Source organism: Uloborus diversus, chromosome 5, assembly GCF_026930045.1.
Source record: "Uloborus diversus isolate 005 chromosome 5, Udiv.v.3.1, whole genome shotgun sequence".
Classification (NCBI taxonomy): domain Eukaryota; kingdom Metazoa; phylum Arthropoda; class Arachnida; order Araneae; family Uloboridae; genus Uloborus; species Uloborus diversus.
Genome location: NC_072735.1, coordinates 71,743,233 through 71,757,280, shown reverse-complemented (window position 1 = coordinate 71,757,280; position 14,048 = coordinate 71,743,233). Strand labels below are relative to the sequence as shown.

The 14,048-nt window shown below is 31.2% G+C and overlaps 1 protein-coding gene across 1 annotated transcript in view; it reads left to right on the top strand.

The window, feature by feature from the left end:
* LOC129222018 (40S ribosomal protein SA-like) overlaps nucleotides 1-13,842 on the top strand; it is a 46,250-nt gene extending 32,408 nt beyond the window's left edge. Inside the window, exons 3-6 of the mRNA XM_054856433.1 lie at nucleotides 2,801-3,165; nucleotides 4,076-4,204; nucleotides 4,283-4,402; nucleotides 13,621-13,842. Coding sequence (XP_054712408.1) covers nucleotides 2,801-3,165; nucleotides 4,076-4,204; nucleotides 4,283-4,402; nucleotides 13,621-13,803 — 797 coding nt within the window. The 3' untranslated portion in view covers nucleotides 13,804-13,842. The remainder of the gene's footprint in view (nucleotides 1-2,800; nucleotides 3,166-4,075; nucleotides 4,205-4,282; nucleotides 4,403-13,620) is intronic.
* Nucleotides 13,843-14,048: the final 206 nt, after the last annotated feature.

The window sequence follows — 14,048 nt, the reverse complement described above, 5'->3', positions numbered from 1 at the left end:
TTTATTCCCAAAATAAATATTTTCAAAGCTACTCTAATTTAATTTTCTTGTTTTTTGAAGTTCACATAGAAATGAACGTAACTAAAAATTGAACTCTAGGAGAAATTCATATGAAAATGAAAATTTACTCCTTTTAGCTGGAAACTGCTTCAAGTGATCACTAATAGCACTAAAATATGAAATATAAAAAAATGTAATGAAAATTGATTTAACAATTAACAACTCATAAATTTACTTGAATGTTCATGTATTGGTTTGCAATAATTAAGTTTAGCTTATTAGGTAATTTAAAATATGTTTTCACATGTAGAAGTCTGATAACATTACATCAGCATCTGCTAAAACAAAAAACCTGTCACTACAGGAACATAAACTGGGTCCTTGCCCTAAAAGTTAGGCTAAGAAGTAGAACTGGCCCTGCCATTATTTAAGAATTTTTTAAGATGTTTTGCTTGACGTTGTCATGGTGCCATGTTCACATGTGCCCCCCCCCCCCCTCCCCTATACTAGTTTGTTGTTTACTTGGCTTATTTCAGAAGCCATTTTACCTATTACATTAATTACTCTCCCTATACAGCTATTGCTTAATTATTACATTTAAATAGTAGTATGAAAAAACTGTCTCATTTTAGTTCACAGTTCTTAATTTTTAAAAACGACTAGACTTTGAAATACAGAAAACAACGATCAGCATTGAAAAAAAAAATCAACATTTAAATGTATTGACAATTTAAAATGCATGGGAAAGTGTCGATACTGTCTCCTAACTTAAATACTTTGAAGACTCATGACTATGTTTTACAAGTTCAAACTCAATTTATAATTCCTTTGTCTTGACTTTAAAAAAAAGATCTTCATTAAATTGTATTATTATTAGTACCATTAAAAAATGCTGAATGAACCAAGTTAATCTTGAAAAAAAATATTATGTTTGGGAAAATAAGTTTTTATTTTCTTGTAGTTACTATAGGTAGTCATCTTTTGATTGTGTGACACAATGTATTTTTTGAATTTCTAAGTATTTAAAAAAAATTTAAATACCAACTTCAAAGTAGTAGTTCCAGTAAAAAATGTTGAATGATGTTAAAACACATGTTAGATCTGAGAAATTAAGTTTTGATTTTTTTATTTTTTTGCATTTACTATAAATAGCTATGTTTTAAGATTTTCTGTTGTGTGATTTTGTTACACTAAGTATTTTTTGAGTTAGTAAATAGTTAAAAGAAATTGGAAAAAGCAACTAAATGGGTGAAAAATGCAACTTAATCATTGTGCTGAGGAGACTATTTAGGCAACTTTTTTTTACAAATTAGGCTACTAAAGCAACTATTTTGAAGCAAAATTTGGATGGCAACCCTAAAATTAGATATGCTACATTTACATTAATTGTTTATTACAGTGATTTGCTTCACTTGTGTTAGTACATTAGGGTAGGGGGTCATGGCACACTAACGAGGTACGGGGAGATATACCGTATCTCACGGTGAGCAAGACCCACACATTAAGGGGTAAACTCCCAGCTGGGCTGACGCCCAGCACGGGGACCTTCCCCGGCGCAATAAGTACCAAGCGCGTCCGTAGCATGATACGACTATCGACCGCCGCACTCAACCGTGCGGGGGGCCCGCTACGCGGACCCCCCGGGCGGTGGAACCTAAGGCCTACGGCTAAGAGGTGGGGTGCGTGCGGAGAAAAGTACATTAGGGTAGTTCAAAAATACACTTTAAAAAAAAGGTTTCTCCTAGAAAACAGGACAGCACTCAATGTTTTTAGACTTGTGGATATTAAAATACTGGAAGAATTTTAATTTCCTATTCCAACTGAAAGAGGGTGCTCGACCCCCTCCCTCAAACTTCATAAGTATGAGGAGGGGGTTAAAAAAATACATTGAACTGAAAAAACAATGTTACATACTATAATCTACACGAGTTATATGCATATTCATTGCAATCAAATAATTACTTACATAAAAAAAACAGCTGGGGAAATTAAATGTTTCTAAATTTGTGACTTTTTCTATTCTAGGGCTAATGTTAAATGAAGGGGTCATTGAGCAACCTCTTAAAATTTGAGTAAGAAGCTAAAACTTTTACAGCACAATACTATTAGTAAGTCTAAAAAAATAAGGGGTGTCTTGGACTCGAGCTCAGAGAAAAAAAAAATTGAACCACCGTTAGTACATATTTTTGATTATTTCAGCTTGAGTAAATTAAATTTGGTAACCATTGTTTGTAAGGTTTGAAAATGAGGAAAGTTTTATCAAAATTTGAGATGTATATACTAATGTTGCAAAATGAAGGTGGAGATCGATAACCTGGAATTTTTCTCAAAACCACCTGGAAATGTCAGGGAATTTCATTCTTGAACTTCCGTGGCAACCCTGTAATAATTCTGTAGCGAGAATATGTCGATAGTGAATCACCTATATGACTAGTAAAATCTCCTGTTTTTTTCTCTCCGAAAGTTGGCAAGTATGATTATGTTAATGAACAACTACTCATAACCTGAAAAAAATTTTTTTTTTTAATCAAGTGGAATTATTTTAATTACTTATTTCTTAAGTAATTATTTAGTAAGTTCAATGTTAACACATTCATTTTGGGACACTTTTCAAATAAAGTCTGAAACTCTTATTCAATCATTTTTTTTACTTAAAATTATTTTGAGTAGCACTCATTGTATTTCAATGAAATTCAGCATTGGGAATTCTTGCAACTTTCACCCAAGACTAAACCACTGTTCCAGTACTTACTATAATATCATTAAAATGCTTACCATGTTTAAATCTTGAATTTTTCAGGTGTTTATTTAATAAACTTGAAAAGAACATGGGAGAAACTCTTGCTTGCAGCCAGAGCCATTGTTGCTATTGAAAATCCTGCTGATGTATGTGTCATCTCTGCTAGACCTTATGGGCAGCGAGCAGTGCTGAAATTCGCTTCTGCTACTGGTGCTACACCAATTGCTGGACGATTCACTCCTGGAACATTCACTAATCAAATCCAAGCAGCTTTCCGTGAACCTAGGCTTCTTGTTGTAACGGATCCACGTGTTGATCATCAGCCTTTGACAGAAGCTTCTTATGTGAACATACCTGTAATAGCCTTTTGCAATACAGATTCACCCCTAAGATATGTTGATATTTCAATTCCGTGCAATAATAAGGTAAGAACTTAATTGTATACATCCATGTTTAAATTTTATATAAATCTTTTTTTTTTTTTACTTTGATTTTTATGGTAGACAGGGGTGATTGTGAGTTCATCAAAAAAATACCTGAAAGTTTCAAAGCGAGAAGGGGAGGGGGGTAATCTTTGACCGCTATATTACTTAAGTACACCTTTGCCATAGTTTTAAACAGTTCCGAGTCAAAATATTGTGTATACGGTTAATTAAATTTTTAATGGATAAAAAAGTTACTTTTGAGCTGGTTTTATACAAATTGTCTTGACATTTGTTCATCTTAAAGTGTCCATCTTAAAACTCTTGCAGGCATATTTGATAAGTACTATATAATTCAAAAAAAAAAAGGTAGTAAGATAAAAGCATAACGAAAAAAAACAAACATAATTCCGGTATTTTCGGACATGAAAATACCGGAAATATGTCCGAAAATACCTGAAATTCGGTAAAGTACCTGAACACGATCACCCCTGGGTAGAGTTAAGAATGAAGCTTTTACATTGTTTAATGAATTTTTACTGAACCCAAATCATGTGGAGAGAGTACTAGAAACTGCGATTGAGATCCTTCCCTCCATTTCATAATTTTTGTGAAACAGGATTATAAAATAAATAATCCTTATTTGTAGTAACTGGTTGTTGGAAGAAGATTTTTAAATAAAGGAAGAACTAATTGTATTTGAAAAAGAAATCCTTTTTCATGCTGTTTAAATTATCATTTTCCAAGTTTTTAGTATTTTTCCCTTCTGTTCTATTTACAGCATTTGTAAGAGATAGAAAAATTTTCTTTCAGAGCAAAATTCAATCTTCAATTGAATATTAACAATTGCCTTGCTTCATTTTCTTGTAATATTCTAAATTAACCATTAAAATACTTGATTCTACTATTTCAGGGCTCTCATTCTATTGGTTTGATGTGGTGGATGCTTGCTCGTGAAGTCCTTAGAATGCGAGGGACCATTAGTCGTGAGCTCAAATGGGATGTAATGGTGGATTTGTATTTCTACAGAGATCCTGAAGAAGTAAGTTCTAATCTGTTTTCATCGTACAGAAAAAGTAAAAAAAAAATCCCCTGTGCTTATTAATCATTAATTTAACAGGCTGAAAAGGAAGAACAAGCTGCTGTTCAAGCTGAGAGACCAATGAAGGAACCAGCTGAATTTCCATCTGAACCTTGGGGTGGTGGAGATGTTACAACTGCACCAGCTGATGTGTCTGATGTAAGTGTTTAATAATAATTTGTTAATTGTGCAATTTGTTGGCTTTTCATGTAGAAGACCATTATAGTGCACCAGGGTTATATTGCCTGACATGCCCAGGGCATGAAAAAATTTCTAGCTGGCCGTGTACATGCCCAGCTAGGTATGTAATTTTTTAAAATGTTTTGTATTGAAATGACTCTTGGTTCAGACATAAAGCTGTTAAATTGATTTTTTTGTATGATTAATGCCATAAAAACATATTCAAGTATTTTTATAAACTTCTCAAAATTTTAAAACCCAAAAATGGGCTAAATAATGGGTTTTTTCAAAAAAAAAAAAAAAAACCATTGGGTTCAACCCAGTTGGGTCCAATAGGGCCAACCTTGACTGGTTTTGGCATTATACAGATCATTTCAAATTTTGAAATAATATTCAGAATATGTCTACGTTAGCAGTTCAGATTAAGTTTTGACTGCGATGAGACATAGATAAAATTAAGTCTGTGAACTCAAATAAGTGCTTAAAATTTTTCTGCGAAAAACGCGGCACTCCTGCCAACAGAAAAATTAAAAGGCAGTCGAGTACTACTTTGTGAGCAAAATGTTTTTCAATTATATTTACTCCTTTTAAAATACAAATTGGGGTACCTCAAAATTAGAGATCAACCTTTGTTTCTCATCAAAAAGGAATACAGAAATTTTATTTTAAAAATACCAAAAAGAAATTTCCAGGTTTTTTGGTTGTTGAAATGGAAAAGAAAATCCAGACATTTCGTCAAGCTCTGCGGTTGAGTTTGATGAGGCTCATGGAACTGCTCTGGTCGTGTTGGGTACCGGTTAATGATTTATATTCGAATTTGGAGCAGACGACAGTCTGTTTTCGACCTTCATGGCGTGTAGATATAAGAGCAGGGTGTGGCTTATTTCTTCAGGGTTCATACTTCCTTAAGAAACCATTTCAACAAACAAAATTAAGGTCCCTAAAAAACCCTTTAAAAGTCCTTGATTTTCTAAAAATTTCCTTAATTTTATTTGAAGTTTGGTCTCGGTTTTCTTATTTTTTATATCCCCCCCCCCCCCCCAAACATTCATCCTCTGCGGTATCTACCAAAAACGTATGTTTGGGAAACATGCCAACGATGTCAAACACGTTTCGCCGAAAATTGCATGCTTTGTTTAAGGCAGGGCGCACACCTAGAGGATATTTGTCTGAAACATGCCCGTGACTTTTGACTTGCCTGCTTCATGTCGACGACAAAACATTTTTCAGCGCACATTTGGCAGACAAGCAGCAGGTAAGACGGTATCGAGCGCACATGTGCAGTGCTACATTTATCAGTTGTCAACCAGGGTTGGGTTTTTTTGCCGGTAAAAAGGTATTTTTCCCGGGACAGTGGAGAAAACCATGGAAAAAATGGGAAAAACAGCAAAAACCTAATTGCAAATAAAGTAGCATTTTTATTATTATGAATTATATTATTATGAATTATTATATTATTATTAATGATAATATATATTTAAAAACCATGGAAAAAACGGCAAAAACCTAATTGCAAATAAAGTAGCATTATATTGAGGTCATTCCACAGTATTCACATGTTTAAGTACCTTCAGTCAATTGGACTTTGCTCTGAATTTATCAAATATTTTTACAAATAAATATAGTGAGTGAAAGCAGAAATATACCTGCTAACAATTACCTCTTTAGTTATTTCTGAAAAATGTCTCATTAATTAATAAAAACTAATTATTTTTGTTACGTATGGGACAAGGCTGTTACGTACGGGACATATGAATTGAGATCTCAGTTCTATGAAGATTTTTTATCTAAAATGAGCATAAATCTTGTGAACTTAAAATTTATTATTTAGCTAGTTTAAATAAAAATAAGTAAAATTTTCTTGATTATTTTAATTGTTTTTCTGTTAAAATTAATAAATTCTAGTCTACATTTGAAGAAGAAGAAACATTAAAAAATAAACCAGTACATTTACACAGTATAAATTACTGCAGATCTGAAACATTTTTTTATATTAGTCCTAAGACATTATTAATATGTTCAATCTTTTTGACCTCGTCTACTGGTAATGAAAAATGTCCACGGCTATTAATTGGACTAGGTGCATTGCTAAATTTTGCCAAAATATTTTTTTTAAAAGATTCTATCCTTTTCTTGAACTTGCAGCCAGAAAAATTTGTGTCCCACAGGTTTCATGAAGGATACATACAAATACTGGTTGTCTATATCTTCTACCATCCCTGGCCACCAATTATCATTATATAAGACTGACACCCAGTCTGACTTTTCAATTAACACAGAAACGCTCTGTGATTTCTTCATCAGGAATTTTTTAATGGGAAAAGAAGAATTTATCCAAATGCCGAGAGTGTCTGAGCTAATTGGTTGGGCGAAATGATTCCGGTGAATTCCCGATATTGAGGTGGCAATTTCCCACTTTTCACGTAAACCATTCTTTACAATACACCTTTGAATATCATCTTCACTTATGTATTTGATATTTATATGGGGTGTCTCCTTTTTGGCAGCTTCAAAAAATTCCATTGCTATATTTATTATATATTGCTTCCGTAATATGCCGAGCGAAATGTTCCTTTTTACCACAGCCCCTAAACCATCCGCTGCACCTTTTCCATGTGCAGTTCCAAAAAAGTTCCAGTCTGCTGAAACACCATAATAATGCATGTGGAGCATTAAATTTTGCATATTATATCTGTTTTTAAATTGTGCCCCACAGCCATCAGACCAAAAATGAATATGACTAAATGTCAGGGTCCATTTAATATATGCAATTATTGTATAATTGAAAGCAAATACTGCATCCTTGGTGTGGTTTAAGTCATCAGAAACAACAACATAGTTTTTATGTTCCAGTTCCAGAGTTTCGCTGTTTTTATAGTATATAATACACATAAATATAGTCACTTGGGATGAGTTCCAATGAGCTGCCAAAATCTCTTCTTGTTGCTTCAAAGTAAAATTTTCAGCGAAGTCTTCATGAATAATTATATTTTGAGCTTTAAGATTTTCTTTTAGATATCTGAATTTGGCAAGCTGCTTTTCAGCGGTATAAACATGCATGGCAAAAGGTTTTAAAAGGCTAACCAGTTCTTTTGCCTGGAGTAAGTCACAAACAACTAGTTCTTTTTTCATTTTTCCTTCAATTCGCTTCCATTGATAAAATTGGATATCCATTTCTTCGTCCAAGTTATCACAATTTATTGTCTTGCTTGTCCAAGAGTCCACACCACATTCTTTGCAATTTCTGCTGCAACAATTCAATGGTTTGCTGTCATTTAAGTTGAAGCAGCATATTGTTTCTTTCACTGCAGTTTCTGCATTAGTTGGTAATTTTATTGAGATCTTCTAACAGCATCTCAACATTTTCATGTTGCATGCACATACAAACTTCGTTATCTCTCTGGGATACGGAAATACTTTAGCAGTTCGAAGTTCCGCAAATGTACTAAACCCTATGGATAAATTGGCTTCTTCTTTAAACAGTTGATATGCTTCCTTTAGTTTCATTATTAATATTCGTTTTTGATACTTGGTTCTTTTGCCTGAAACAAGGTCTTTTACAGAAACATATTCATTTTTTTCTGGCAAGATTCTACTTATGGAATATTGTCTGTAAAAATCTATCACTTCCTGTTTTCGGTAAGTGCATCTGTCTTTTTTTTTCTAACATCCTTCTCTTTATTAACTCCCTCAAGACATTTAATGTTAATTTCCTTTGAAAGTACCTTAATTTTTCCTGGTGACCAATTTTTTTATACATTTTTAAGAATTGGTATTTGTTTGGTTGGTGTTGATGGTAGTACACTTTTGACACGCTTTAAAGCTTTACCTGAAACTTGGTGTCATCATCGTAGAATTTAAAGGTTGTTCTTCATGTACAGTCATATTTTGACATCTCTTGCTTCTTTCAATTTCTTTTTTCTGAGCTCTTTTTCTTTCAGTTTCATATTTCCTTTGTTGATAAAATTCTTTTTTAGTCATAGTGGACTTTTTCTTCTCCCTGTATCTTCTAATTCTTTCCCTTTCTTTGATTTTATCAGCCAAACAGTTATCTACATCATTTTTTCTTTTCAGTCTGTTTTCTAACTCTCTCTTTTGAAGTAGGAGCCATAATTAACTTTTATAAATTATAATTATTCTAATATACTTTATATTAAAATCAAAAATATAATCAAGATGTATTTAAATACCTATTTTGTAATAAATAATCATACATATATAACTTTTTGAAGTTAAATAACTGATCAGTTATGATTCCTAAGTTTCTTTTCCAGTTTTTCAAGCATTCTATATTCCAACTAAAAATTATATTTTATCCAAATTTGAAATTAAAATTCTGCTTTTTGTCCCGTACGTAACACACTTTTAATTATTATCTCCTGGTTCTAAATTAACAGTTAGAACATTTTAATTGAATAAATTAAGAAGTTGGTTCAATAATAGTTGAAGAGAAAACAAAAAACTGTTTTGTTGTCATCAGTATTATTGGTAATAAGATTAAAAATAAGCTTAAAATTGTTACGTACGGGACAAAAAAAAATTGAAAATTTATAACTAAATATTTTTTAAATATGTTTCTTATTACTTCATTTAATGCTACTATTGTAGAGGTTTAATAAATTATAGGAACTTTGAATTAAAATTAAATATTTTTTGAGTTATGGTTAAAAATAAAAATGTCCCGTACGTAACGGACTTTTCAACAAGTCCATAATAAAAGCTCAGTAAGTTTTTTGGGGGTAAAAATAATGATATTATTTTAATAAAATTTAAATGTATAGATTTTAAGCTTTAAAATGATGTATAACACTTCAGTAAAAGTTTTTTTGAAGCTCTGAAGCCAAATACTCTGGAATGAACCATTGTTAATCAAGAAATAGTGACAATATAATATAAATAATGCACTTTAATATTTTAGTTATGTCTCTCCATGTTACTTCTAATTTATAAGGTGAAAAATAAATAAACAAATGTTGGGATTGCAAAACTTAAGATTTTAATTGTTTGCTGAAACAATTTTTTCAGAATGAGCAAATTCCTTCAATGCTAAAACAAAGAATGTTTACTTAAGCTCAGTAAATTAATAAAAAGATTGAATTCTAATTATATATATACATATATTTAATTAATCACTTTTTTTTTTTGATCCCACTAAGATTTTTAAGCTATTTAATTAATAACAGAATATTTGGATACAAATGAAACAACATTTAAATGCACAGAAAGGATAAAAAGTTTATAATATGTAAGATTGGAGAAAAATGCAGAACAGCAAAAGATTCATTGCAAAGATTATTTAAGTTTTTATGAATGTAAAAGGATTCCAAAAAATCTAATTCACCTACTGTTGTATTTCTGCTAATGATCTTGGCTTCCGAAAAGAGAAAATTGTGCCCTGTGTCCCAACAATGTTTAGCAATTGAAGATTTGTTCAGTTCCTGTTTTTCAACGTGGTTTTCATATTCTTTCAAATATGACGTGTTAGAATACGTCATATTTTGCCTCAGCATTCGCTGATATCTGATGGTCAATGTTTTTCCGTTTATGCAATTTAAACTTTCCCTTGACCTTGATTCATCCATTTGTACATTTCGCACTGAGGAAGGAGGTTATTGCCTCCGAAACATGTCTGCGTTTTTATAAACTTTTTATCCTTTCTGTGCTTTTAAATGTTGTTTCATTTTTATCCAATTTACCTGCACAGAGCTATCGCTTTTCAACAGAATATTTACTTGAATATAGAAAAATATTAACTTTTCCTCACTAAAGAAATAATGCATTCTTTCTTACTTACTGGGAACATGGATAGCCAAGAGAAGAATTTAAAAAGAAGGAAAAAAAAGCTGATCAATATGTGCATTCTATATTTACTCTACTTTTTAATAATGCTTACTAACTCACTCTACAGAAAATGGCAAAGCCTTTTATCAGTAAGAAGTTACCCCTTTTCATTGAGTTAATTATTTGTCTTAGATGTTACAAACTGAAATTTTATGTTAATGTTTAAAAATTTAAAAGAAAAATGCTCCATAACTTTAAAAGTAAGTTAAACCTTAATTTTTAACTATAAAAATAATTAAATTAAAATTTTATTAATCTTTTCATGCTTTTACTTTTATATAAAAGGAAAAAAAACTGTCCGTAAGTTGTTAACTCAAAATCTATTTTTGCCACTTTGCCAAAGACTGGCTAAAACCTATTTTTGCCTGGCGGTAAAAACCGCGGTTTTTTCTGCCCCCAGCAAAAACTTGCCAACCCTGTTGTCAACAAACATGGCGACGTTTCGCGGGTGAGATAATGATTCATCTGATGATGAAGCTTTGTTTTAATTGTGTTTCGCAGCCGAAGAAGAAACTAATATAAATTTCAGACTGAGCTTTTTTTTATTGATGTTTTCATTTTAAGGTTTTTTCGTGTTAAGTACCTAAATTAAACTTAATCAAAACCTTTTGTAATATCCTATGAATTTTCAAGAACTAATCAATTGTGTGTTGAATGTGGGTCAAAGTGAAATAGTTGAGAAAACTTTCAAGATGAACAAATTGGAAATTTGTCCTGAAAATGGCGATACATAAGAACAAACAATAAATTTTACAATAAAACTTGCACCGAAACATATTTTTTTTAAATTTTTGGCAGTAAATTTGTACCTCTAAAAAAAAAAAATTTCTGATGGGCAAAGAGAAAAATTTAATATTTTTCTCAGGAAACGTTTTTTATTTAATTATTAAAGTTATTAAAGCTATCTTTTATTAAACAAATATGGACATAAAAGAATGCATCAATAAATGAAAAGAAAATGAAACAGATGAGTGAATAAAATAATGAATGAATAAATAAAGGAATGTAAATGAAATAATTACGCAAGTCGCATGCACTTAACTAACTGTACGAGGTATTTAAAGTACTAATTAACTTAATATTAAACAAATAAATTCGGCACCGAATATTAAATATTTGAAACGTTGATAACAAGAACTTTATCATTTGATAATAACAATAAAAATGTTTGACTTACAAACAACGCAATACATTACAATTTGAGTATCAAATTTCGAAAATTACTTTTATTTTAATGAATTTTCAACACTTATTACGCAATTCATTTAAAGATATGAAGGTGCTAAAACGTTTAATATTAAAAACATTTAGGACAATGTTATTAACATTTAATAGTTATTCATGTAAAACCATATCAGTTATCTATTTAAAAAATATTATTATTCAATAATACAATGATTTTAGTTAGTTTTCAACATTTTTGATAAAAGAGATACTAAATTAAGCGCAGAAAGATATTTTTCTCTAAAAAGTGTGAAAAATTGATAAAATTGAGTGATGTGGCCAAGATTGAATTCTGGCTCCCTCAAAGCTTTATTCGAGGACTCAAGGGTTACAAAATGCTTCTCTTTATATAAAAGTAAACAAACGTGCAAAAAATGGTGCAATGCAGCAAATTTGTACCAACTAGTATGTTAGTAACAATAACAAATGAAAAGCAATGGCAAAACCATAGTCATAGTTCAAATATCTTGAAGAAAAGAGATTTTTTAGTTCTTTTCAATTTGCCTCTGACTCAAATAATGTGTGCGGAAAAAATAATGCTTTAATTTTAATATACAAATGATTTTCCACAGTTATCCCCATTTTCCTGATCTTTTTTATCAATGAAATTGGAGAAATAAAAATTATGCGTTGAGAACAATATGAGCCATGTATTGTATTTAGGGTTGTCCTATTTTGAAATGTGATTTTGTCCACTTTTTCGGTAAACTGAAAGTTTTTAGTTAAAAGTTAAAAGTTTGAAAATGATAGATATCTTATATAAATATAGTATTTAAAATAATAATTATGTAGAGTCTTCCTATTCAAGTAATATTTCAATATAAAAATAGCATACATAAATATGTATATAAACAATTTATTGAAAAATATTCTAAAGAGAAAATGAAAAAAAAAAAAAATCTGTTGAAGTTTATGTAAGTATGTAATTCAAATGAGTGTTAATAAGTTATAATGCATGTAATAGCATTTAGTGAAACACACATCAGCTGTACATTTTAAGATGTTTAACTGATGTGGAGGTTTATTGCCCATAATAAATGCATTTATAAAATTAAAGGTTGTAGTCTCAAAACATAAAAAATCATATTTAAAAAAAGGGAGTTGAAGGATTATACTAGATATTAATAAAGGAAATGTTGACCTGAAGTGAAATCTGTTCTTGTAATACAAATGTGATGATCAGCAACAGATTCTGAACCCAGCTAGACTGTTCCTAGTCAATTTATTAGTCCCCAATAAAAATTAATAGCCAGACCAATGTGTAATTAAAATTTTTTTGGATTAACTGAATTCTAAAGAAAACTATCATTCTATTTAAATTAAATGATTAATTCATAAACCACTTATCCGTGTGATGTATGAAATTTTAAAATGAATTCATTGATAATGGGGGCATTGCAGTCAATTGTGCCTCTCCCTGCATTTTGGGAACCATGTTATGCATTTGTGTTTGTGTATATATAATATGTATGAGGTACTTTACCCCGCCCGCCTGGAAAACTTTGGAATGATGATCCTGAAGTTACCTAATTACTTTCAATGAGTCCTTTAAAATTTTTGAGTCCTTAATTTTCACTTTTAAAAATGGGTATGAACCCTGTTCTTAAGTTGCTCCAACATATAGGATACTTTCATCCAAATTTTTTTCAGACCTCAATTAGAACAAAAGCTAATGACTCATTGAATATTAAAGACAATCTTATGTATTCAGTAAGTTACCGCCCTAAGCCAGGGCTAAGGCAGAAATACGTGAAATGCACCGCCAGCTCAGTCATTTCATCAGTTTGTTTGGCACTCTTGGCTTCCTTAAGAGGTTTTCCATCTCCAGCTCAGTCACTTTCCTATGCCGGGCTGATGAGTGCTAATAAGCACGAAATTGCAGTCCTCGGCTGGAAATGACTGAGCTGGCGGTGTATTTCACGTACAATCTTATATGTTCCTTTTTTCAAATTTGGTTTTTTAACTTTTCATCATACATACATCCAATTCTCTGCTAATGGATTGTTTGTTTTTTGTGTTCTTAAAGTTTACTTCCTTATTAAAACCTTTTTTGACAAGAATTTTTGTGCATGTGATTTAACTTTTTCATAAGAGTATTTATTGCATGTTTTTTTTCTTTCCTCATATTTTAGTGGGCTGCAGATCCACCAGCTGTTGGTGGTTACACAGATACTACTGATGATTGGGCTGCAGCGCCAACAGACTGGTCAGCTCCTGCTCCTGTAGCACCAGCTGTTGGAGCTCCTACACCAGCCGCTGGAACTATTCCTCCTGTAACAAACGACTGGAGTGCAACAGATGCTAGGTGGCCATGAGTGTACTTGATAGAAAATAAATGATTACTTGGACTGAAACTTGCCTTTTCTGTATGTAACTGATTGCATAGGATTTGATTCAGTGAAAAGCAAGCATAACATGGCTGTTGTTTTGAACATTTTTTCCACACTTTAAAATTTTAGTATAGAACAGATAAACAATAAAATGAATAATTAAATTTAACTGTTCTTTTGGGACTGACTTATTGCAAGTATAGGAATTTTTTTCTTTTTTTGAAATGTTA